Source organism: Delphinapterus leucas, chromosome 3, assembly GCF_059928025.1.
Source record: "Delphinapterus leucas isolate spDelLeu-1000000601 "Yukka" chromosome 3, BTC_Dleu_Yukka2, whole genome shotgun sequence".
In the NCBI taxonomy this organism is placed as follows: domain Eukaryota; kingdom Metazoa; phylum Chordata; class Mammalia; order Artiodactyla; family Monodontidae; genus Delphinapterus; species Delphinapterus leucas.
In genome coordinates this window covers 145,993,212-146,015,645 of record NC_143131.1, presented here as the reverse complement: position 1 = coordinate 146,015,645, position 22,434 = coordinate 145,993,212, and the positions used below count along the sequence as shown (strand labels likewise).

The 22,434-nt window shown below is 52.8% G+C and overlaps 1 protein-coding gene across 1 annotated transcript in view; it reads right to left on the bottom strand.

The window, feature by feature from the left end:
• Positions 1-5,397: 5,397 nt before the first annotated feature.
• FGF18 (fibroblast growth factor 18) overlaps positions 5,398-22,434 on the bottom strand; it is a 34,385-nt gene continuing 17,348 nt past the window's right edge. Inside the window, 2 exon segments of the mRNA XM_089908592.1 lie at positions 5,398-5,750; positions 12,585-12,691. Of these exon segments, the coding sequence (XP_089764718.1) occupies positions 5,484-5,750; positions 12,585-12,691 (374 nt within the window). The 3' untranslated portion in view covers positions 5,398-5,483.

Below are 22,434 nucleotides of genomic sequence, written 5' to 3'. Positions count from 1 at the left end.
CCATCTCCTTCCGCCCTCTACTTTTTTGGGTCAGAGAAGCAAATTTTGGAAGGATGCTAAGAGGGACCTGGCTGGCCACTGAAGGGGCCCTCTGACCCTTGACCTCCCTGGAAGAGCACTGACTCACCTCCCTTTGCTATACACCCTGCTGGTTTATTATCAGCATCATCTCTATTCATTGGTCATCTAATGGGCTCTGTCATTAACTTGCTGGGTGCCCTGGAGCGAGTCACTTCCCCTGTCTGAGTCGTGGTTCCTTCCTCTCTAAAGTGATGAGGTTGGGACTTCCCTGGTGGTCCAGTGGTTAGGACTCTGCGCTTCCACTGCAGGGGCCATGGGTTTGATCCCTGGTCAGGGAACTAAGGTCCCGCATGCTGCTGGGGCCACGGACAAAAAAGAAAAAGTTGAAGGGAGGTGGAGAGAAAAGACTGAGGATAAAACACTTGCATGGGTGCCTTCCAGCTCTTACTAGGCAGGAATAATCCCCAATAATTCACTCTCCCATCTCTTTTGAACATTACATGTGCCCTGCAAGATAAAAACAGTTGGATTAATGAAGGATATTGCCTCACAGAAAAGACATGATGTGCCCAGTGTCATACAGCTGGCCAAGTGGCCAAGAGGAAAACAAACTCAGGTACCTTAGGTCCCAGATATCTGTGACCTCTGGGACACTGATATCTTGGGGAGGATCCAGAGGGTCAGGGATGGGCCAACATTAGGCACCTGAAAATGTGGTTTATATCTGCCTCCTTCCCCCAGAGGGGTGGGAGATGATGGACATAGAGGCAGGATCAGCGGGCTAGGGGGAAAGACTGAAACTCTGGACAGATGCCGAGTGCTCCAAGCATCCAGGCTGGCGTCAAGCCATAGCTCTAGGAACAGACGGACTTGGGTTCAAATCCCAGCTCCTCTACTGACTATCTATGTGACCTCAGGCAAGTGACTTCACCTCTCTGAGCCTGCTCTATAAAGTGAAGCTAAAAATGCCCACCCCAGGGAATTCCCTCGCTGTTCATTGGTTAGGACTCCACAATTTCATTGCCAAGGGCTGGGGTTCCATCCCCGGTTGGGGAACTAAGATCCCACATCCTGCAAGCCACGCAGCGTGGCAAAAATAAATAAACAATAATTTTAAAAAATTAAAATGCCCACCCCAAAGGCTGGTTGGGTGGATTCAATAAGATCATGCTTGGTACATAGTAGGTGTTTCAAAAGCGATGGCTGTTATTACTGGGGCTCTACTCAGTTGGACTGTGGAAACACTCATTCAGTTCTTCCCTTAAGCAAGCATCCTGAGACATCGTCCTTGGCTGAGAAATCTTGCCAGTCCACTGCACTTATCATTAACATATTTCTCATAGCTCAGGAAATATCCAGAATGCTCTGTCCACATCTTCCAAAGTCAGACCCCGAGAGGGGAAGTGACTCGTTCCAGGGCACGCAGCAAGTCTCTACGTCAGGGGTCTCCAAACCCCAGGCCATGGACCAGTAGCGATCCATGGCATGTTAGGAACTGGGCCTCAGAGCACGAGGTGAGCGGCAGGCAAGCGAGCGAAGCTTCATCTGTATTTACAGCCGCTCCCCATCGCTCACATTACCGCCTGAGCTCTGCCTCCCGTCAGATCAGCGGTGGCATTAGATTCTCATAGGAGCGCCAACCCTACTGTGAACTGCACATGCGAGGGATTTAGGTTGTGAGCTCCCTATGAGAATCTAATGCCTGATGATCTGAGATGGAACCAAGGTGGTGATGCAAGTGCTGGGGAGCGGCTGCAAATACACATTATCATTAGCAGAGAGGTTTGACTGCACAGAGACCATAATCAATCAATTGCTTGCAGACATATCAAAACCCTATCAGTGAGTGGCAAGTGACAATTAAGCTGCATCTTATGGAGTAGACTGGACGTAAGCAACACACTTCGAGTGTCACTGTCTCCCATCACCCCCAGATGGGCCCATCTAGTTGTACAAGCTCAGGGCTCCCACTGATCCTGCATTATGGTGAGTTGTATAATTATTTCAATATATATTATAATGTAATAATAATAGAAATGAAGTGCACAATAAATGTAATGCACTTGAATCATCCCAAAACCATACCCACCCCCCATCACTGCTCCATGAAAACAATTGTCTTCCATGAAACCGGTCCCTGGTGCCAGAAAGGGTGGGGACCACTGCTCTAGAGGGCCAAGGAAAGGAAATCATCAGGGGCCCCATGGCCCCTGAGAGGGAGCAAAGGCAAGGAGTTGGGTGTGGGAGGTGCCAGCAGCCTGTGGGATGAGGATGGAGGCCTGAGGATGTGCTGGGGGGAAGAGGCAGGCATAGCCAGGAGCAGGAGGTAAGGCAGGGTCGTTATGGCCTCAGGCAGCCCCAGGCTGGAGTCTGCCCGCCCTTCTCCATGCAGCAGCCAGAGGAGTCCCTTTCAAGTGTAAGGCACATCACATGTGGCTCCCCATCTCACTCCAAATAAAAAAGTTCAAGCCTGGCCCCCTCCAAAACTCAGCCTCCCTCGTCCATTCTGCAGTAGCCCCACCGGCCCCTCCTTATTCCGTTGACAGGCCTCCAGGCCTTAGCACTCTCTCTTCCCTCTGCCTGGAATGCTCTTCCCCTCAGTGTTTGCATGGGTCCCCCCTCCAGAGGCCTTCCCTGACTGTTCTCTCTAAAATAGTAGCCCCATCACCTCTAACCCCTCACCCTATTTTCTTTTTCCTTATGATTTACCACTACCTGACATATTTTATATTTATTTGGCTTACTGTATCTTCCCCAATGGAATGTAAGCTCCACGAGGGCAAGGGCTCTGCTCAGCTCATTGCGGTATCTCCAGCATCTGGCACAGAGTAAACAATACATATTTATCAGATGAATGAATGACTGGTTGATTGAACTCTGGTGCCACGATTTTCTAGCTTGGATTGCTTTGGGCAGGTCATTTCACTTCTCTGAAACCTCCAATGCAAAAGATAGTACATATCCATCTCATAGGGTTATTGTTTCAATAAAATAATAGAGGGTGAAAGGGACTGACACATAATAGGTGCCCAATAAATAACAACCACAATTATTATCACCAAGGATCTCAGACTCAGTCACCTGCTCCCTGAGGTCTTGGGCATGTCAGTGATGTCTCTGAGCCCCAGTCTGTTCACCTGTCAAACTCTGTCCCACACAAGGGATGTTTGCTGGATGCCTGTGGGGTGGACATGAAGCACCTAGCAGGGGGTCTGACACCCAGTAAGCACTCACCAAGTGGCAGGCACTGCAGTCCTAGAAGGTCTAGGATTTGGATACCGGCCCCACCACTTTTTCCATGACCTCGGGGAAGCAGACAAACTTTTCCTCATGTATAAAATGGGGATAATGATAGTACCTTCTTCGCAAGTTATCAGGAGGTCATAATGAGATTGTGCCCCTGAAAGGGCTTCACAAAGCCCTCAGGAGATGTGATGTGACAGGCAGGAGGGTGAGCCACAGACACACAGGACGCAGGGTGGGGCCCAGGGATAAAGAAAGATAGCACGCAGCATTGTGCTTGGCCTGAGCTCAGAGGTGGGTCATAGAGGGAGCTTGGAAGAAGCCAAGCTCCATCCCTGTCCCGGAGCTCTCCGCAGAGAAGGTGCTACTGTCCCCCACGCCACCCCCCAGCCCTGCCCCTTCCTTCTCCGTAGGGCCTCACGGGGGACCTCTTCTGGCCATTCTTGGCAAGCGGCGTTTTCAAGGGAGGCAGGTGACAGCAGCAGGACCCTCATAAGAGGCACCTTTGCCTCAATCAACCTCAAGCCCAATCTGCTTTCCACCTCCACATCCTGGGGCAGGCCCTAGGAAAGAAGACGTAGGAGAAAAGGCCCCTGGAAGTTCACGATGCCAAACACACTTCTCGTGCTCCAGCCCGCGAGAGTCTGAGGAGAGAAACACCAGGTCCCCTCCTGACCTGGGCCCTCTGACCCCCTCCACCACCAGAAGAAGGAGAGTGGGGCCCACCACTGCCTTGTTCAGCCTGTGCCTGGCAAAACCCAGGTGTCGACTCCACAAATGACTCAATCAATCATCCCTAGACTGCAAATTCCATGAAGCATGATTTTTTTTTTGTCTGTTTTGTTCTTTGATGAATTTTCAATACCTAAAAGAGTGCCTGGCATTTAGTAAGGGCTAAATAAATATATGTTGAATAAGTGATTCCACTAATAAGTCAATGAATGAAGCAGAGGATCATTGCTATCAAGAGAATTACTGTAAGTGAAGTTCCCTGCGGGCTGGGATTTCTTTTTCTTGTGTTCTTTGATAAATCCCCAGGGCCTTGAAAGGCCTTGGAACATAGGAGGTGCAGAGTAAATGTATGTGAGAGCATATGTATGTACTGAATCATGACTCACTAGAGTTTAATCTTTCTGGAGGCAAGGGTTTCCATCTGCTTTGTTTAAGGCTGCATTCTCAGTGCCTACAACAGTGCCTGGAGCATAGCCCATGTCGAATGAACGAATGAATGAATGAATGAATGAATAAGCAAGGCCCCAGCTCTCAGCCCAATGACCTCAGACTGAGAAGAATGAAACACAAAGGGCACCTGTGCCCTGCCCCCGGCCACCACTCACCTCATGGTTTTTTAAATAATTTGTCGATTGTTTTTAATTGTTGAGGCAGTAATACTTGGTTCATGAAACTGCAATATACAGAGAGGTGAAATAAATAGCTTATATATATATAATATATATAATATAGCTGGTTTTAAAATATTCCCTTATTCATTGGTGTACTAGGTCACGTGAGTCATGGAAGGTTGATAGCAGCATCCTCCAAAACTGTGAGCAATGCAGGGTCACCATGATTGGACGAGGCCGTCTGTCGTCGGAAGTCGAGGCGCCGAGAATTCCGAGGGGCACACCTTCCCTGCGCGGTGTCTCGGGGCAGCTTGCAGCAGACAATAAATAAATGACTGCAAACCAGAGAGCGATTTTTGTTGGGAGTCTGGGGCAGGGACAGGGGATTGGGAAAGAGGGGGGAGTATGTTGGGGGTGAGGGGATACTACTTTCTCTTTGTTTTTCTCTCTCTCTTTTTTGTTCTTTTTGCTTTTTTTGTCTTTTTTTTGTCTTCTTTCTTTTTTTTTTTTTTTTTTTTCTTTCAGAACCTTTGGGAAAAAGGACTTTGGTTTCTCAGAGTGTCGTTTTCCTCATTCAAGTCCTCCTCTGGGGACAAGTTTAGAGTTGTCTGTTCCTAGAGAGACACAAGCACCTGTGTGTTGACAACAGTCCCTTGGTGTGAGTCTTTTGTCATAGGGAGTTTCAAGTCAACAATAAAATCCTTATCGCTCCCCTCCCCCAAGAATTTTGGTTCAGTTTTTTGTCTTCTTTTAAACACAATATACAAAAATAGAAATTCTTCCTTATTTTTCATGTAAAAATATTCCTCTGATTGCAGTTCTCTGTGAGTGTGAGTGTGGGCTGGGGAAGCCTGGCGGGGCCACAGCGGGGCCAGCCTAGCCGGGGTGTGTGGGGCGGATCCGCCGGGACCGCTTGGTCACTGTGGTGTACTTGAAGGGCTTCTGCAGCTCTGCCTGTCCCTTGGGGTAGCGCTTCATGAAGTGGACGTCCTGCTGGTTCTCCCGGGTCTTGGGGCCCTTCCGTGGCCGCCCCTTCTTGGTGAAGCCCACGTACCAGCCAGAGTACTTGGCCGACATCAGGGCTGTGTAGTTGTTCTCCAGGACCTTCTCGATGAACACACACTCTTTGCTGGTGCCATCGGGCTGCAGGAAGAGAGAGGAGGAGGTGAGAAGGGGGAGGGCAGGCACAAGGGACAGAGCTATGTAGAGAGGGCATGAGCAGGTGGCCAAGGCTTGGGGTCATGGAGTAGAGAGGGCCTGACCCAAGCTTTGGCCTCAGCAATTTTACTCCCTGGATCTATGGAGTGGATGTGTCACACTAGCCCCTGCATCCTTCCCTACTCACCAGTTAGGTAACACCCTCCCATTACCACTCAGGGATCCATCTCTTCCACCCTCCGCACTGTAACCAGGGGCTTCCACCTCAGCTCTACTGGAACAAGAGGCCTAGACCTGACCAATCAAAACATTATTTCCCATGACTCGTGCAGAGCACAGCACGTGGCCTGAGCCATCCAATCAGCGTTCCTCGAGACCCTTGTGTACGTAATCCCCAAAATCACAGGCCGATTTACACTTGGGAAACATGTCATGCTGAAGCTAAGGCAGCCATTGTACCACCATGAAGGGAAATTCTGTCTGACGACAAAGCCAGCTTGGAGCAAGGAAAGACGTCACGAAGAGAATGACAGAAACCGCGTCTTCCTCACACATTTTAGCTTCTGGACCGAGCTGCATCTGAGGTTCAAGTTACCTCACTGTTATGTGGGCTAACAATATCTCATGTCCTTTAAAAACAGTTGAGAGCGTCCTACCACATGCAACAGAAAGGAGTCCCAAGCGATGTGCACTAAACCTGAGATGAAGCCAACCACTCAACTGCCAATCAACTCCACTGTTATATAGTTAAATATAAATTCCATTACATGTGGGATGCGGTACATCTTAATGTTTGGTGTGAAGAGTGGTGGGAGCCTCTAAAAATAAGAGTTTGGGCATGGCCAAACTTCAAAGCCTGTAGCCGTGGTTCTGAGATTTCAGGGTCCCAGGTGAGCTCCCTGGGAGACTATGCTAGGCAAGGAGCACTAGATTCAGAGTCAGAAGTCGAATCAACTCTAGCACTTCCTTATGTGACCTCAGGCTAGTTAATTCCACTCTAAACTTTGGATTCCTCGCCTGGATCAAAGAGGGAAAACGACTCCTGCGCCATAGAGATGTTATGAGGAATGACGCTTATAAATGAGCCTGGCACACAGTAGGAACTTGTTAAATTATTCCTGAAGAGCAGGTGGTTTGGACAGTCTGGCCTCCCTCCTTGGATCTGGACAAAGAGTGGTGCGAAGCAGGCTTTGAATCTCCTCCTTGAGAAAGTCGAGTTGCTCTATGTGGAAGAGTGGGAAACACACAAAGTTGGAAGGCCTGAATTAGCAGCACTTGAGTTTCCAGCTAACATCTCCAAATTTAGGCCGGGCCCACTCCTCGTTACAGACGGATGCCCAGCCAAGTTGGAAGCCCAGCGGTCTGGCTGTGCGTGGAGACTGAGGTGCGAGTTCCAGCCTTTTGTTTGAAGTGGAAAACGGGCTGGAGCTTCCAGGAACGTTCACCTTTGAGCAGAGGGCAAGTTTGGGCCCTGCAGACAAAGTGCTGAACTTCGCAGAACGGGACAGGCAGGGTAAGAAAACATTCTCTGGAGGAGAGATCTTTTGAGGAGGCTGCGGAGTGGGCAGGGGGGTAGGGCCTGGGAGACACACACAGGACCCAGAGGACATTAGGGACTGGGTGAGGAGTGAGGGACTATTGTGAGGGAAGCCGGGCATATGTGCAAGGCTGATAGGAAGGAGTGGTCTCTGGGCTCTGGGCCCCCCATGAATAATTCTGGAAGCTGCCTATCCAACCTGAGTCCAGGTCCCTTGGCTGGTTTCCATGGAACAGTCAGAGCAAACTGAATAAAGGCTACACCATGGCTGTTTTCCCACCCTAGAACATCTGCCTGGAAAACTGCTTTCAACCTTCAAGGCTCAGTTCAGTAACCACCTCCCCTGGGAAGCCTTCCCTGACTGCCATCTAGCTCCCTGGGTATTTCCTCCTCTTCCTTCAAGGCTCCATTTAAGCACCAGGCTTTACTGAACTCACATACTCCATTTTCCGAAACCCCTCGACACCCATTCCTTCTCCCGCCGCCCCCCAACAGAGCAATTCTGTATCTGCCTGCCTCTTCATCAGCCCAAGAGCTTCAGGAGGTCAGGACTGCTTCTCAGTTGCTCTCCTGGCTCAGCACAAATCTTAGCCCAAGACAGGGGTGCCCAGAGCATTTGTGGTTAAATGGATGAGAGTTCTGCTGGGATAGAAATGGTGGGGTTGACACACGAATGGGTTTTCCTCCAAAAGAAAATGGACTCTGCCTCCTGGATCTCTTACGAATGTTCCAGAGACAGTCATGAGCTATGAGAGGCCCCTCCTCTGGGGGATGTGCCGAGAAGAGTGAGCAGAGGGCTGGAGCTCTCTGCCTGCCAGCCTTGGTCTCCCTCCTCATCCATTCACTCACATTCAGAATTTATTGATTGCCAACTACAGGCCAGACATTTCCACATGCATTGTCTCATTTAATCCTCATAACTTGCTAAGGTAGACTCTACCTGGTAGAAGAAAACAGTTCAAAGAGGCAAAAATGGCTTTCCCAAGGTCACGGAGCTTGTTAAGTGGCAGAGCCAGGATTTGAACCTGCGTTTGCCACATGTAGCTCGCGTCTCTGCTGTCTAGCGCCAGACAGGCCCATGAGGAGAAAGGGTATGGAAGAGTGGGTGCTGCCCATCAAAACACCTCCCCTCCCCCAGGCCCACAGAGCCACCGTGGGCATGAAGCAAGAACTCGGAGGTTCAAGGGCCAGCACACTGCCTGGCACACGTGCTCATTCACGTCTGGGTTGAGGATCTGGGCTTCAGGCTGAGATTCCCGACACTCCAGAGGTCAGGAGCCCCTTGGGAGGAGCCATGGGGCCTATGATGGTCACAAGTTCCCCACCATGAACTCAGACCCAGTGGATAAGAAGCTAACAGTAGGCTGTCCCGGGGCTTGACCCTCACCTCTGCTGAGTACCTCTATAACCCTGCTTACGGCCTGCAGAGATTTTAAAAAACACATATGCATGGGCCTCACCTCTGAAAATGCTGACTCAATCAGTTCAGGCAAGGCAGATCATCAATATTTAGAGAGTAAGTGAATAGCCCATCCCAGAACCTTGGTGATTTAGTAGAATTTGATCATCTCTCCCCCTCTGCCACCTCCAACCTCCTTCTTTCCAAACTGGAGTCCTATTCCTTCTATTTGACCTGAAGACTGAATCCTGATCACATCATTTGGCCCCTAGATCTAATCTTCCTTGAAACTAGAACTACCCCCTGGACGTTTTTAGTTACATAGGCAAAAAAGTCCTTTTATGCTTAAAGGCATTTTGAATTGGGTTTCAGTCACTTCCAACCAAAGCAGTCTTCACAAAGATACAGTGGTAGGCAGGGTACCCTCTGCCCTGAAAGGGTCTGGGGCCCTATGTTGCCCCAAAGAGGGCACACCAGTAATCACACAGGAGGGGGCAGATGAGAAAAATCCATCTGGGTTGAATCTCCACAAATGGGGAAAAACTGCCTAGTACATAGTGTTTGACGCTCAACAACTCTTTATGGAATGAAAGGAAGTACTATCTCCTAGGTCAGGTGGACGTGGGGGCCAGAGAGGTGGCAAGGAGAAGCGGGGGAGAAGAGCTCTGGTATATGATGGGTACAATGCAGCAGAGGGAGTAGCACAGCCAAGGGTCTGGAACATTGGCAAAGGCTCTGCTGGGGGCTCAGCCAGATGTGTCCAGCTGTGGTCAGATATGTAGAAGACTGACACCCAGGGTCAAGACCATCCAAGGAAGCTATCCTGTTGAGCCAAAGGAGCCAGAGCCTAAGCTGAGGTCAAGGAGTCCCACAGGTGAAGGACCTGGCTTCAAAGAGGAAGGTAACTCATGTTTAACAAGTAAGTGCCTACTAAGTGCCAGTGGTATCTTCCCATTTTACAGGTGAGGACACTGAGGCTCAGTGAGGTCAGGGCACTTGGATTCCTGGGCCTCATGTGGCTAATTCTGGCTGTAGGTTAAGAGTCAATCCTCAGAAAGCAAGCACCCACATTTCTATTTCTTTGGTGCCCCTGCAGCCCTTTGGGCAGGTACAAGAAGCATGATGGATGGATCCACAATTGGATGCAGCGGGGGATGCAGGCCCGAAGACAGACAGTGACAACCCAGGTTAACAGAACGGAGAGAGACGGCTGTGTGACGGGCTATGGGCTTCAGGGCGGGTGCGCTGACTGAGCAGTCAGTGAAGCCAGAGGCTATGGCAGGATGAGCCAGAACTCGTGGCAGGATGGTCAAGGGAAGGGCAGTCCTGGCAAAGGGTACAGCATGCACAAAGCCTGAAGGCCCCCTCAGGGAGTAGAGGCTGGCAGTGCCATGTGTCCGTGACATAAGGACCACGAGGGCAGGGAAGCTCTCCCCGAGGAGTGTAGCCTTTCTCGGGTAGGTGGTGAGGACCCAGGGGCTGGTTCTGAGCTGAGCTGGGGGCAGAGGGTGGGGAAGACCTGATCCCTTTTGTGCTTTAGAAAGCTGAGGATGGGCACCGGGGAAAGGCCTGGAGGTGGAGCCTGAGGCCGCTGAGGAACATTATTCCCGAGAAGGTATGAGGCCAGAACAGAGGCAGGACTTAGGGAAGCAGCAGACACACCAGCTATCTAGAGTAATTCCAGGACTGGGGTCTGACTGGCTGGGGCGTCTGTGATGGAACAGCAACCCAAGGGCCTGGGGTTCCAGCTGCAGGAGCCAGAGAGTGAGGGGCGCTGGGCTAGGCAGAGGCCAACAGGGGGACCTGCCCAGGGCAAAGTCAGGACTAGGGTGCGGTGGGTTGGTGGGGCGCCCTTGGAGCCTCCCAGGTCAGCCCAGAAGACCGGAAAGGGATGACGGGGGGAGCTGCAGCAAGCGGGGCGGAGCGAGGGGAGGGGAGAGGAGGGGGCGGGCGGGGGCGAGCCTCCCTGGGCTACGCGGAGCCTCGCCGCCAGCTGAACCATCCCCAATATTAATGACGGGAGAGAGGGCGAGGGGGCAGGAAATCGGAGCCGGCTCCTGTGGAAGCGGTGACTCAGCGGCCAGCCGGCGGGCGGGCGGAGGGCGGCCGGCGGCGGGGAGCAGCCCGAAGGGACGGGGCTGTTCTTTTGACCCCAAGACGGCCCTCCTGGGGTCAAGATGCCGGGAACCGCGTAGACGGGGAGGGAGGGGCGCGCAGGCACTGGACACGGCGGGCTGCAGCGCGGCCCCTCCTTTAAACAACAAAAAAAAAAGGTTGGGGGGAGAAAGCCGGGCGCACAACTGCAAGCAGGTTGGGCCTGGGAGGCGGCCCAGGCGGGCAGGAGAACAAAGCGCCTGACGCGGTGCTTGCCGCGCCGCCACAGGAAACGCACGGCCAGGCCAGGGCACCCGGCGCCCGGCCTGCCCGCCGCCCCTGCCCCGGACCCCCTCGCTGGCCGGCGGGCCGGCCTCGGGACGCGGAAAGTGAATCACTAATTAAAACCACTCCTTGGCATCCCGGGGCGGCGCTACATGGATTACTATTATTTTGCTCTTTGAGAAGCTCCAGTCGGTGTGGGCAGTGCTGCTGGATTCCTTTGCCTTCCAAACCGGGCTTTGAAGCCCGCCTACCTCTAGCGTGGGACCTGGGACAAGTGCCCGGATGTGGCCAAGCCTCAGCTTTCTCATCTGGGAAATGGGGATGGTGGCGGTACCAACCTCTTGGGATTATTTTGGAGCATTTTTGCTCAGTGCCCAGCAGAAAGCAGGTGCTCAATTAACAGAGGCTATTGGTACCGTTGTTATTAACAAATAATAAGCAACAATACCCTGGCTCTGTCCAGCCAGGTAACAAGTCCCTGGCCTGTTACCTTCTCTACCTGTTACCTTCTCTACCCTGGCCTGTTACCTTCTCTACAGGCACTTGGGAATGGGGGAGGGGAGACGGATAAGAATTGAGGGATTCAGCAATTCAAAACCATGGCTTAAACAGGAGTTGAGGTCATGCTTCCTTCCCCCCAACAAGGTGTAATAAATGCAAATCATCACCCAAGGTCTTGCCGCCAAGTAGAAGAAGCCATCCTCCTTGGAATCTGGGTCTACCCTCCACCCCCCACTCCACCTGTCCAGCAGAAGCCACAGCCCCCTCCAATATACAAACTGGATAGGGGGTGAGTCGGGTCCCTGCAGAGAGAAGGAAACATGGAGCGTGCCACTATAGAGCTACCACCAGTAATGCTTTCCACTGGAACATCCAAAGGAAGCAAGTGTATGAACTTCACAAACAGACACTAGGAAAAAGGGGGGCAGCATCAGTGGAGGCTCAGAACCCCTGGCATGTGGGTCCACACCCCACCCCTGCCCTAATTTGTTACATGCAGCTCTCTTGCCTATTCCAAAGTAATAAAATCTTCCTGAAATGCTAGAATCATGAGGCCCAGAGCTGACGAGGCTGCTGGGTTCCAGAGGCGCTGCTTTGAGGAGTCGTAAACCCCTGGTGATTGTTAAAACAATGCTGCAGCCCCTGCCCTTGGCCTAATGGTTCCCTGTTCCCAGACATCAGGTACATTCAGGCAGGGAGCCTCAGAACCCCTCGAGGATTCTCCCACTACCAAGCAAGCCAGAGCTCCACATCCACCAGGAGAGATCAGGGCCCTGCGTGCTCACCAAAGTCACAGCCACAGATACCTCGGCCTGGCAGGCTGCAGGTGCGGGGACAGAGAAGTCCCTGGGACACACACACGCACGCGCACACACACACACACACACACACACACACACATTCATGAGGCCTGTTTTCCATTTGGGAATGATAGGGCCCTGGATGCACTGTTCCAGCTACCCAGAGCTGCTGGGGGACCCACCCAATCTAGACCATCACTTACCTTCCCCACAAGCTTGCCTTTCCGGTTCATACACAGGTAGAATTCCGTCTCCTTGCCCTTGATCCGGACTTGACTACCGAAGGTATCTGTCTCCACTAGGAGCTGGGCTTCGAAAGGCAGAAGGAGAACAAGACACATTTTTTTACCAGGGGCAATGGCTGGCCTAAAGACTCAGTGACATGATCCCTGACCCTGTCCCTGGACCTCCCACTGCCCCCAAATCAGGCATGGGGGATGCCTCTGACAGGTCTCTCGGGAGCACCCTGCCCCTTAGGCAGGGAGAGAAGCTGTCTGACACCTGTTCCCCGACTCCCAGCCTCTCTTGACTCCACTTGGGACCCAGATCGCCCCTTGTGGCTGAAGACCAGTGTGCCTTCTCCTCCCCTCATCATCCACTTCCCCTCCTCCGCCAATACCCTTCCCCAAGGCAGGACAGACAGCCACACAAATAACCCCAGAAAAGCAGCAGTCCCTGGACTAAGGGGTCAGACATTCAGAGGCACGTGAGCTCACACAGGCATGCACACCACACACACACACACACACACACACACGCACACAAAACACACACATACACACCTTGCCTTGTGGAATGCCAAGCTGCTTCCTCCAAAATTTAGGTCACAGGCCCCTTCCTCCAGGGAAAACAACAGCTGGAGAGTCCCCTCCCCTCTGGGGATATGGGTGAGGGAGTGCCCTGGCCACTTGAAGTGGGGAAAGGTCAGGGAGGGGTGTTTCGAGTCCCTGGGGAAAGGAGGCTATCTGCATAATATTTCACCTTCCTCAATCAAGGCCACCAAGGCTGAAGAATAACTACCTCCCAGGAGCCCGGAAGTCCCAACCAGGACCCAGTACCCCCTGGTGAGGAGTGGGAGGCCCCATGCTAAACCATCTATGCTCCACAGAGCCTCCCTCAGGATGGGGGTGTCCAGAGCTGATCCCCAAAGGCCTGACTAAACAAGGACCTCAAGTGGCCAAAGGGTGACTGCCTCTTGATTAGGCATACTGTGAGACCCCTCCCTGTCCCTCTGGCAGTCCACATTTTCTCCTCAGTAAGGTGCTGTGTGACTTTGGCAGGTCATGTGCCCTCTCTGAACCTGAATCCCTGTGCCTGGATTTCCCACCACCACCACCCCCTTCTTTGCCTATGACGCACCCCCCATTCTCACCCTCCCTCCCCTGACTCTTTGCTTCCCAGCACCTGCCCCTCCCTCACCCACAAAATTTTTATTTCAGTGACAAGGGACTTGCTTCTCAATAACAAAAATCATAGCCCTAAACACAGTATCCTTGGAGCCACAAAGTGTGTACCTCAGTGCCCCTAAAATATACTAGGTATGATTTTAATAAAAAAAAAAGTTTAAATATATACCCTGGTGCCCTGCTGTGAAAATTAAAACCATCTGGAACTCAGGATTTCCAATAATTAATCTAGCCTTCCTTTGACACCACTACTAATTAAAATATGATACCCACCATTCCAAGGAAAAAAAGAAGAATTTACATAAAATTTAAAGATCTAACAAGAATTTAGTAATTCTAGGAACAAGGGTGGGGGGGCACATTCTTCTCTCCACCTTCCCCCATCCCTAGTAAACCACTGAGTTGAGAATATTAACCAACACTGAGATAGGGGGTTACAAGCCCTTCATGTTCCCTGTTCCCCTTAACTCAAATTCCCCATTAACTCTCCTCTTAGCTTGGTCCCTGGGAACCAAGGGCCAAACATCACAGCAGCTCTGGGACATGCTTTCTGTATCTCCTCACAAAGCTCAGGCCCCACACGGGATGGGGGTTGTTGGGGGGTCAGGAGGGTCCCCAACTCTAGGAGCTTCTGACAAAGGTAGCATGTGTAAGGGGATAGGTGAGAGCTTTGAAATGCACAGATATGGATATGAATCCCTGGCCCCACTTGTCACTGTATGACCTTGGGCCTCAGTTTCTTCATCTGTAAAATGGGAATAGTCATCTCCAATCTTCAACAGTTATGGTGAGGATTATATAAAATGATGCTGTAAAGGGCCTAGCACCCTGTTCTCAGAGGCTGGGTAGGGGAAGCTCAGTAATTATTGTTTAAGTTTCCTAATAACTCCAAAACAAAACTGGTTTCCCAGAAAAAAAAAAAGTAGTGGAAAAAAAATCGGATGTGTGTAAAAGGGCAGAGGTGGAGCAGAACTTGCCTCCCCAAGGTGTGCCCTCTGCCCTGAACTTCCTCAGCATCCTCCAGGGTCGCAGGCACCCCACACTGTGAGTGCATCAGAAAATGCCTTAGACTGGGATTCATGGGGCAATTCTGGAATTGCATCCTGGGGGTGTGACCTTGAGTAAGCCACACACCCCTCTGAGCCCCAGTTTCCTTACCCATGCAGTGGGAATGGGGCTTGACCCTATTCTGAATGTCTCTGGCATTGGAGAGGGGCAGGCATGGGAAACCCTAAGAAGAGGGTGAGGCCACAGGGCTGGGGCCCAGGCAACTCCAGGTGAGTCCAAGGGGAAAAATGCTCTGTCTGCCCTCCCGTAGCACATGCCTGGGCCTCTGTCCTCAGAAGAGCTCCTACTACACGCTGGATCTGGCTCCCATGTGAGCCTGCTAAAGTCACATATCCCCACAAGGTTGGGTACCTTTGTCCCCTTTTTACAGTGCAGGAAACTGAGGTTCAGAGAAGCAACCCAGCAGGAAGGGCTGACGTCAGGTCTGCCTGGCTCTCCCTGCTGGGGCCTGGGTCCCAGAGGAGGGCCCCCAGCTCTGGGGAGACTTGGCTCAAAGCACAACCCCCATCTCTCATTAACCACAGCCCATCTCAGGAAGCCCTGGCCTCTGCCTAAGCCATCCAAAGGGCCTGGGGCTGGGGCTGGACTGCACCTCCACCCCTGCAAGCCAGTCTCCCTCACCCCAGCGAGGGCAGGGTCTGCACCAGCCTCTGTGCCCAGGGAGCCAGAAATCTGTTCTTCCCCGACTGCAACAAGCCATGGAGTGACCTAGACTCCACTCAGCACATGACATAATGAGGAGCAAGCCGGGCCAGGATTATGTAAAGTCTTTGGGGAGTAATAGCAGCAGCATTTCTCAGAAAGAGAGGCTCCGCCCGCTCAGACCAGGTTTGCCCCAGAGCCTGCCTGGTCCTCAGCATCACGTTCCCCCTTCTCTTGACTCAAGCCCCAAGCCCCCAAGATGCAGCTCTCAGGAGCTAGCAACCTCATCTCCGCTCAGTTCCATTCTTGTGTCTGTACCAGGCCAGGCGGGAGGGGTTGAGGATGGTATCTCGCCCCTCACCACCCTGGCATGCCCCCACCCTCTCTCTGCCACTCTTGTCCCCAGCAGTCTCTTCTCTACACAGCAGCCAGAGGGATCCTTTTAAAATATAAAATTAATTGTGCCTCGTCCCTGCTAAAGCCTCCTATGGATCTCCAACCCACTAAAAACCCAGACTCTTTACGGGGACCCGGAAGGGGCACGTGGTCTGGCCCCTGCTGCCTGCTCCCACCTCCCTCCCTCCCTCACAGCCCTCCAGCCACACAAGCCTCCTTACTGTTCCTGCTCTAAGACACTAAGCACACTCCCACCTCAGGGCCTTTGCACTTTTCCTCTGCCTGGAGATTGCTTTGCCCAGAGCTTCCCATAGTGGCTTCTCACTTCCTAGGTTGACATCTCAGCTCAGATGCCACCTCCTCAGAGAGGCCTTCCCTGGCCATGCTGTCCCATGTTGTACTATCCTCCAGTTCAGCTCTAGCCACCCCCTGCTCCATTTTCTTTCTTTTTTTTTTTTTTTTTTTTTTTTTTTGCGGCACGCGGGCCTCTCACTGTTGTGGCCTCTCCCGCTGAGGAGCACAGGCTCCGGACGCGCAGGCCCAGCGGCCACAGCTCACGGGCCCAGCCGCTCCGCGGCATGTGGGATCCTCCCGGACCGGGTCACGAACCCGCGTCCCTTGCATCGGCAGGCGAACTCCCAACCACTGCACCACCAGGGAAGCCCCCAGCCCCGCTCCATTTTCCTCAGAGCTCTTCCCCAAGTTGTTTTATTTGCTACCTTTTCTATTGTCTGTCTCTATCCACTGGAAGGTAAGCTCCATGAAGGCAGGCCCTTAACTGTCTCATTCACCACTGTGGTTTCTAGCACCTAGCCCATACCTGGCTCACAGCAAATGACCAATAAGTAAATTTTAGTAAGTGCATAAAGGGCTTGGTGAGGTAGGTATGAATAAAGCTACTTAAAAGTTAAAGCAAATGAGATTCAGGGAGGTAAAGGGACTTGCCTAATGGTACACAGGTAGTAAAAGCAGGGTAGAAGTTCAAACCAAGTCTCTGATTCCAGGTCAATGCCCTTAGCAACTCTTCCCTCTACCCACCCACCCCACCGTGTTACTCCTGCCACTCACTAGAACTCTGAGCTCCTACCCACCCATCCTTACAACAATCCCAGGAGATTAGAACTATTTTTTTATTATCCCCATTTTACAGGTGAGAAAATTGAGTCCCAAGGTCAGACAGGGATGAAGTTAAAACGCAGGCAGGATTCAAACCCAGGCAGGCTAACACGGAAGTGTGGGTCTTAGCCTGTCTCCCCCACCGGTCACTTCTCCTCCACACCAGTCCCTTTCCTGGGGGAGTTAGTGAGTGAACGAACACCAAAGGCAGGCAGAGAAGGTCTTCACTTGACCTCACCTTCTTGAGGCAGAGGTCTGTGGGTTGGGGTGCCCAAAGAGCCAAAGGTTGGGGCCCATCCCTCCTCAGCTCCGCTTCCAAATGACCTTGAGGGAGGAAGGGGTGCCAACGGTCACCCTGAGGAAAATACCTTCGAGCTGATTCTGGGAGGTGGGGGAGCCCATAGGAGCACCCAAGTCTGGGTTCAAACCGCAGCCAGAGAGGCATGAAATGACTTCAGATCTGGTTTTGACTAGAAGGAAAGGTTGCACGCACCAGAGGGTGAGTGAGTGCAGGATGGGGGGGTTCCACAACCCAGCTCCCCTGAAGGCAAATTCCACAGAGCCTGTCTTACCAGGGCCCAGCACAGAGCAGAAGCCCAGCGCCTGCCCATGGCTGGGGGCCAGGAGCTCGAAGGACCCAATCCCTTCTCCAGCATTGAGAGAGGAAAGCAGAAAAGGAAAAAGAGAAAGTGGAAGAAAAAGGAGCCGGAAAGAAAGCCCTTTCAATAAGAACTCATGCTGTCTTTTTTTCCCCCCGTTTCTCTTAAATGCATGGAGTAACAATGACAATTAACAAAACAAAACAAAAACTGTTAATACTTATTTGAGCATTTACCATCTGTCAGGCACTGTGCTTGGAGTCTGAATGTGGAATGTCTCATTAGATCCTCACAACAACCCCATGAGGTAGGCACGATTACACCCATTTTACAGATGAAGAAACTGAGGCCCTGAGCAGTTAAGTTACTTGCCAGAGTCACGCAGTAGGACCAGGATTTGAACACAGGCAGAGGAACTCCGGAGCTAGCCTGAGACAGAGAGATTCAGACAGAGGTGAGCAGAGCAGGACAGACATCAGGCAGGTCAGCCATGGCAGAGAAAAAAGAAATGACTTTGATGGATGGATTGATTGCCTGATTCCAGTGTGATTCCCTAGCTGGGCTTCCCTGCGGGCAATCCATAGCCTCACTTTAAAGACTTTTGGTTTGAAGGGTAGGAAACGACAGGGAAAGACCAAGAGGCAGACAGAGAGCCAGACAGACACATACAAAGAGGAACACAGAAGATCCAGAGAAAGGGAACTGGAAAAAGCTAAGCAGGAGAATTGGTTTCTTTTCCCCCAAGCCTCGGGGTTAAATCCCCAAGACCTGAGAGAGCAGTGGGGGAGCTGGGAGCCAGTGAGAGGCTGGGCAGAGCTGGCCGTATCCAGACCCTGCACGGGGTGGCCAGAAGCCGGCCAGCCGGCCGCTACAATTCCAGTGCTGACAATGCTGCTGGCCACTCTCCAGGCACCATCCTCCAGCGAGGAAACGTCCTTGCCACAAAAGGCACTGGGAGGTCACACCAAATCATACTCCCTTCCTCCCCTCTGAAGGTGGACCAGGTCGAGGCGAGGGGAAGGGAAAGAAGTGGGGGTGGGGGGAAGGAGCCCCTTCTGGAGATGTTTCAGCATCACTATCCTCACACACCCACACACACCCACTGTGGCCTTTCCCCAAAGATGCCCATGGTTCCCCTTCTCCTAAAGTCCCCCAAGGAGGTTCGCAGGCCACGTGGGCGAGCTGGAAAGGAAGAGAGAAAGAATCAATAGGATCGATCGGGAGCTATATTTAATCCTAGCTGCATCTCTCATGTGGCCACTTGAGCTGCAGAGTCAGCGACGTGTGGGTGGCCACTCCTCACTGGGGACAGAAGTCGTGGAACATGAGCTCAGAGGGCAGGGGGTTCAGACAGAGATATTAATGCCCCTTCCCAGCTGGGAGCGCCCCTCGGGGAAGCTGGTCCTGTCGCTCGCTGTATCCTTGTTGCAAGATGCAAGGCTGGCTGGAAGGAAGGATGGGAGAGGAGGACAGGAGAAGAGGAAGGGAGCACGGATTGCCCGGGTACCTACTGTGTGCTGGGCTCTGTGCCAGGCACTTGCCCCCGCCCCGGGGAAGTGGTCCCATCTACACTCCCGGACGCACACATGGGTCAGCCATGTGTTCACTGGCCCAAGCCTGTACTGAACCGTTGTTTGTGGCTGGCTCTGTGCAGGGGACACAGCAGTGAACACAGTAGACTGCAGCGGCCTAGCCTTAGAGTTTGCACTGTAACAGGAGACACAGAGAGCGAATAACGAAATACTTACCAGAACCTCAGGTAGCAATAAGTGCTAGGAAGAGAAACATACCCACGAGAGGACAGAGACAGGAATTCCCTGATAAGGGGACAACTGAACGGTAGTCTGAGTGAGGCGAGGGAGCAAAAGCCATGGGGACATCTGGGAGAAGGGCATCCCCAGGTTGAGGACACAGCAAAGGCCCTTAGCTGGGGACATGCTTGGCGTGTTCCAAGGGCGGCAGGAAGCTCGCTGGGGCTGGAGCAGAGCGGGCAAGGACGGGGCAGTAGAGCCCGAGGTTAGTGTGCTAGTCAAGAGCCAGGCTACACCAGGCCTTCCTGCAGAGCCAAGGACTTGGACTGCATTCTAAATGAGCTGAGAGCCTTTGACTAATGGAGTGACACAGTCTCACGCTTTGGACTGTGGTGTGGAGAAGGGACTATGGGCCGTCAGACTCAGAGAAAAGAGTCTCTGCTGCCTCAGCCACACCAGCCAGCCCAAAGGACCTGGCTCCTTGCTCCAGCACGGCCCTGCAGCAGGTACCAGGATGAGAGAAATGGGGACCAGAGGGCCCCCTCCCACTTCCAGCAAAAGCCCTGGAAGACCCCACATACTTTCCTAGGTGAGTCACGCAAGTCAGCCCCTGATTGTGCTTTGCGTGGCCCCGTAATTATTTTATTCATTTATCCAGTAACCTTTAAGGGGGGCCTGCTCTCAGGACATGTACTAGACATGCAGACAGGCAGAAAGGTCACTGCTTTCAAGGAGCTCACGTTCTCAGAGGGGCAAGGGTGAACGGGGGAGCTGCCTCGAGGGGCAGAGCCCATGCTGGGGCAGGCTGACTCCCTGTGACCCTGAGCAGTGGTGACACAGCTGGAATCACAGACTAATCCATGCCTAACTGGAACAAGCCCACACAGCACACACTCGGTGCCCTGCCCACGCCTTCCCACAATTGTGAGGAAACCCACTGGTGCAGGGACGGGATGGAAAGCGCCCAAGGGGACACAGAGAGTGAGGGACCCAGGCTCTTCCTACTCAGAGTCAGCCCTTAGAAAGGAGAAGGGGCTCTCGCCTGGGAGCTCCCTGAGGGCTGGGCCTGGGCGATCTCACTCACCACTGTATCGCCCAGTGAGGGAGGGATCCAGGTGTGAACCGAGAGACCGGACCGCACGCAACAGAAGGGTCGAGATACCCTTCCGCACCCAGCCTGAGACGGCAGCCAGAGCATGGCCAGTCCGCCCTGCTGCTCGGAATCATGCTGAAGAAGCCTCTTCTAAACTGCAGCCGATATGCCAGGGCCCCACTAAGGGGAGAGAAGCAGTATCCCTTCTGGAAGCCCCACGAATCCGTTCTCGAGAGGGGAAACCTTCACCTGAGCCTATGACGGTATCCCCCTGCCGCCATACAACAGCACGGAGTTCAGGTGGTTATTATGAATATTCTTGCTTTAATAATCATATACTCTTTGAGAATAAGATATTCTCTCATTTCAATTACCCCATTTTACAAAAGAGTAAACAGGACCAGAAAGGCTCACACACACCTAAGGTCTCCAGCTCGTAAGTGGTGGAACTGAGATTCCAATTCCATTCGACTCCAGAATCCACATGCCCACCCTCTCAAAAGACCACCTCCCTGGCTATCACAGCCCCTCCGGAGGCCTGCTTGGGGATGTTCTGGGCACTGTCAGTCCTGGGAGGCTGGCCTACTGCAAAACCTTGGGTGTTCTGGCCTTTTTTTCTTAATCAAGTAGAGGAGCCCTTTTCTGCAAATGAAAATAGGCAGGAATATCCAACCACGTGGCTTATAAAAGCAGAGTTGCTCCCACACCACCATCCCCGGTGCTGGGGCCCCTCCCCCTCCCTGAGGGCTGGCTCAGCTGACCCCAGGTGCTCTTCTGCTGAGACTCAAGTCCCACCACCCAGCAGCCCTGCTTCCTGTAGCCAGGGGGTGCTGACACCTCCACATCCCAGCTGAAGGGCATCAACCTTGGAGGCAGGTAGAGTGGGGCCTTCTCATCCTTGCTTAGCAGGTGAAGAAACCAGGCCCAGAGCCAGACATGCTTGTCCCCCGCACTGGGGGCTGCTCAGCGACCGAGCTGCCACTGGAACCCAGGGGTCCTGCCTCCTGGCCCAGTGCTGTTTCTTCAAGGTGGCAACTACCTGCAGGACAAAGGTGACCAGGACCAAGGGCAGGAAGGGGAGGGGCTGATGTAATAATCCCGGGTGGGCAGGGTGGCCCTCCCCCAGTTCCTGGCCTGCCAGGTGTCCCACTACCTAAGCCTTTAGCCCCCTGGCCAGCATACCTCTCCCTCCAGAGCCGAACCTAAAGCTAAGAAAGTCCTGCATTCCTAGAACAGCCAACCTCAGGGCCCTCAGAGTGCTCTGGGAAAGCTTCAGGGAGCCATGGGGAGAAACTCTTGCAGAATAGCCTGGTGTAGAAGCCTGGCTGACATCTATGCAGATCTCACCGAAGACCGCTCACGGCTGCAAAGTCGGCCAAGAGCTCCTGGGCAGGGCACCCAGACAAAGGTGGGCCTGCATCTTGCACCTACCTGCCTATGGGGTCTAGCGCCTCGGGACGCTGTCAAATCTGAGATTCTGAGTGTTTTACAGACTCAGATCTGAGATTCCGGGCGTTTCTGGGGATTCCAGATTCCAGGCATTTATAGGGATTGTTTATACTTGGTGTTTGCTGAAATTCCCAGACTGCATTCTAACTATGTATGAATGCAAGTCTCAGAAGACACCATTCTTTCAGCTGGATGGAGCCCTGAGAAGGAGGGAGCAGGTTCTCAGACCATCCTGGGCCCCCTGGCCTGACTGAGGACTACTGGCTGCCCCTCCCCCACAGGCAGGGCAAGTCTCTATCACAGCCCCATCCTCCTGCCCGGCTTGGCCACATAAATCACCCTCCCAATAATATTTGTATTGATTATCTAGATTGGAAGCCTCAGTTGGCTCCATTGTCTCACTTCCTCTCCCAGGGCTCACAGATGGGATCCCTTCACCTCATCTGCGTTTCTAATGCGACATTTAAATAGAGCAGCCTCAGCGGCCAGCAAGGCCCCTGGCTGCCCTGGGTGTTGGGGGATTGGAGGAATGA